Below are 3127 nucleotides of genomic sequence, written 5' to 3'. Positions count from 1 at the left end.
TTTTTTTTTTTTTTTTTTTTTTTTTTTTTTTTTTTAGCACAGAAGCAGAACATGAAGTGAGTTTTTAATTTGTGGTTTCCCCCTCAATGTTTAGAATGATGTTAAAAAAATAACTTAGAGAAGGTAATGAATTCTTCATATTCATGTCCCCATTTGGCCACAAACTTCTTATCACCTTATTTAGTTTCTGCCTTTCCAAAGTTGAATAGTAATTTTTAGTTTTTTTCACAGTAGTGTATGAAATATGAACGTTGGTTTTGAAGTCATAAAAAATATGAAACAGGAATTTGGAGTAACCAATTTTTCTATTAAGTTTCTATAGCTTGCCTATTTATATAGAAGTATCTGCTGCTGAGCCTTTCTGTTATCTAGGCCAGAAGCACTTTACTCCAGGTCAGCTTCAGACCCCAAACACCAGATTTCCTGGGTGAGAATGAGCAGGTACTGTTTGAAATTAGATCATCAAGATAAAGAAAAGACAGAGAGAAAAACCTATGCCTCCAATTTCACCTCTTGAGGTGAAGTCCAGTTTTCTGGTTAATTGAAATAATTACTGTGTTTCTTAAGTTTTAATATAATGAAGTACTTTGGGTTTGTTTCTTTTGGTAGTGACACAGTGCCATCGGCACTGTTTGATCTTTGTTTTCTTGCTTATATTTCCTTATATCCTTCAGCAAATATTTGTAAGATGGCCCACCTAGACCTGCAGTGTCCTGGTGGTCCTTTTAAGCACTAACCATCAGCAAGGCCCCACTCGGTGGCCCTAGCCAGCCTGAGTCCGGGAGGGGATGACCCTTTCAGCATAGCTTTAGAAGACAGGAATGTTTCTAGCTGCTCTTATGATAGTAAATGTATCTCTGTACTTAGCTCACTTGAAATAATCTTTATTTCCACAAAACTTAAAAAAAAAAAAAGACAAAAGAGCTCTTAATGACTGCCTTATATTTTAAAATAGCCAGAACTCTGTCTGCTCTCCTGGAATACTCTTCTCCCAGATATCCACATAACTTGCTCCCTCATTTCCTTCAGGGCTCCATTCAAAATACCATTTTATCAAAGAGGCCTTCTGTGACCACCCTCTGTAAAACGGAAACTAACACGCCAACCCCCAGCACCCCCTATATGCGCTAACCTGCTGTTTAATTTTTCTCTAGAATACTTGTCACCACTGGACACATTATATATGTTTTTTTTTTTTTGTTTAACTTTTTTTGCTCTCCCCATATTATATATGTCTATAATATTTTCCCCCTCCCATCAATAGAATGTAAGCTTCATGAGACAGGAACAGGGTCTCTTTTGATCAACTCTGCCTTCCCTTCCCTGGAACAATCCCTAACATGTATTAGACATTCAATAAATATTTGTTTAATGAATAAAGGAATGACCTCACTTTTATTTCTGTCCTTATAGTCAGCAGTACCCAGGCAGCCAATTTTTAATGCTAGGAGGCATCCAGCAGACAACCGTAAAATGCCATAATGAATTCCACAGGACAGTTTTGTGATTCCAGAGTGTGTGAACACTCAAATGCCCTCACTAGATGGCAGTGAGGCAAGACGCGCCCCCTTAAAAATCATCCTGAGCTGTTCTCTTGTGGTGGATGGAAGAACAATTCCAAGAGGAAGAGAGGTCAGGAGTTGCCTTTATCCCTAAGAGGAAGCCTGTACATTTTATGCATTTTCTGCATATTTTAGGAGCTGTCATATTAAACCCAACAGGCCTTAACTCTGGGAGAGTTTTCTTCCTTCTAAGGCAGTCTTCTGAGTCAGCATTCTGTCTGGGAATCCAATTTTCCCTTCTCATGGCTTTGTCCTGGTGAATAGCTGAACAAATAGGAAAGCACTGATGCTTCACAATGAAGTAGTAAAACCCCTGATAAGCCCACTGGGCTCAGTCTTTTTAAATATTATTTTTTGTTTGTTTAGTTTGCAGTGGTATGGGGGACAGGGTAGCAGGAATTCCACGTGAAGTTCATAGCCTTTTTTAAACACGTAACAAGTAACAGGAAATGGTGGCGCCCGCCTGTAGTCCCAGCTGCTGGGGAGGCTGAGGCATGAGAATCGCTTGAATCCGGGAGGTGAAGGTTGCAGTGAGCCGAGGTTGCAGCACTGTACTCCAGCCTGGGCAGCAAAAACTCTGTCTCAAAAAAAAAAAAAAGTGTAATTAAATATATACATTTACATTGTTGTGTAACCATCACCACCATCCATCTCTAGAACTTCTTCATCTCAAACTGAAACTCTGTGCCCACTAGACATCAACTCCCCATTTCCCCTCCCACTAGGCCCTGGCAACCACCATTCTACTTTGTGTCTGAATTTTCATGACTACTGTAGTAGGATCATAGAGTATTTGTCTTTTTGTGACTGGCTTATTTCAGTTAGCATGATGTGATGTCCTCAGAGTTGATCCATGTTGTAGCATGTGTCAGAATTTCCTTCCTTGTTAAGGCTGAATGATGTTGATGGACACATAGGGGATGATTCCACCTCTTGGCCATTGTAAACAGTGCTGCTATGAACATAGGTTGCAAGTATCTCTAATCTTGTTTTCAGTACTTTTGGATGTGTACCCAGAATTGGAATTGCTGGATCATATGATAATTCTATCTTTAATTTTGGGGGGAACTATTTTGTGGGTCTTTGTTTTGTTTTTGATAGTAACCATTCTAATGGGTATGAGGTGGTATCTCATTGTTTTGATTTGCATTTCCCTAATGATCGGTGATGTTGAACATCTTTTCATGTGCTTATTGGCCATTTGTATATGGCCATGTTCTACTTCTTTGGAGAAATGTCTATTCAAGTCCTTGGCCCATTTTTTAAATCATGTTTTTTCATTGTTGTTGTTGTTTAGGAAACTTTTAAATTGAAGTTTAACAAGATTAGCCTTATGAGTTTCCTTGTCTTGAGCATGTTTGTGGAGTGACTTATCAAATCACTTGGGCTGGGGAGGTGCCGCGCGCGGGCCGGCGCTCGACCCCTCCCCCCGTGGCTCGGCCGCCCCCTCCCCCCCCGCTCCGCCCGCTCAGAGCATAATGGCAGCGTCTGAGGTTGCTGGTGTTGTGGCCAATGCCCCCAGTCCTCCGGAATCTTCTAGTTTATGTGCTTCCAAATCAGACGAA

The 3127-nt window shown here is 40.5% G+C and overlaps 2 protein-coding genes across 7 annotated transcripts in view; both read left to right on the top strand.

The window, feature by feature from the left end:
• Window positions 1–3127, top strand: part of DCAF5 (DDB1 and CUL4 associated factor 5) — a 121997-nt gene that overhangs the window by 80978 nt on the left and 37892 nt on the right. The window lies entirely within an intron of this gene.
• The window catches only part of LOC108533738 (RING finger protein 214-like), a 4123-nt gene continuing 3954 nt past the window's right edge, over window positions 2959–3127 (top strand). The window contains 1 exon segment of the mRNA XM_017878632.1: window positions 2959–3127. This exon segment is cut by the window's right edge and continues 16 nt beyond it. Coding sequence (XP_017734121.1) covers window positions 3041–3127 — 87 coding nt within the window. The 5' untranslated portion in view covers window positions 2959–3040.

This window comes from Rhinopithecus bieti, unplaced genomic scaffold, assembly GCF_001698545.2.
Source record: "Rhinopithecus bieti isolate Rb0 unplaced genomic scaffold, ASM169854v2 scaffold_11252, whole genome shotgun sequence".
Classification (NCBI taxonomy): domain Eukaryota; kingdom Metazoa; phylum Chordata; class Mammalia; order Primates; family Cercopithecidae; genus Rhinopithecus; species Rhinopithecus bieti.
This window is presented reverse-complemented; position numbering and strand designations above follow the sequence as displayed.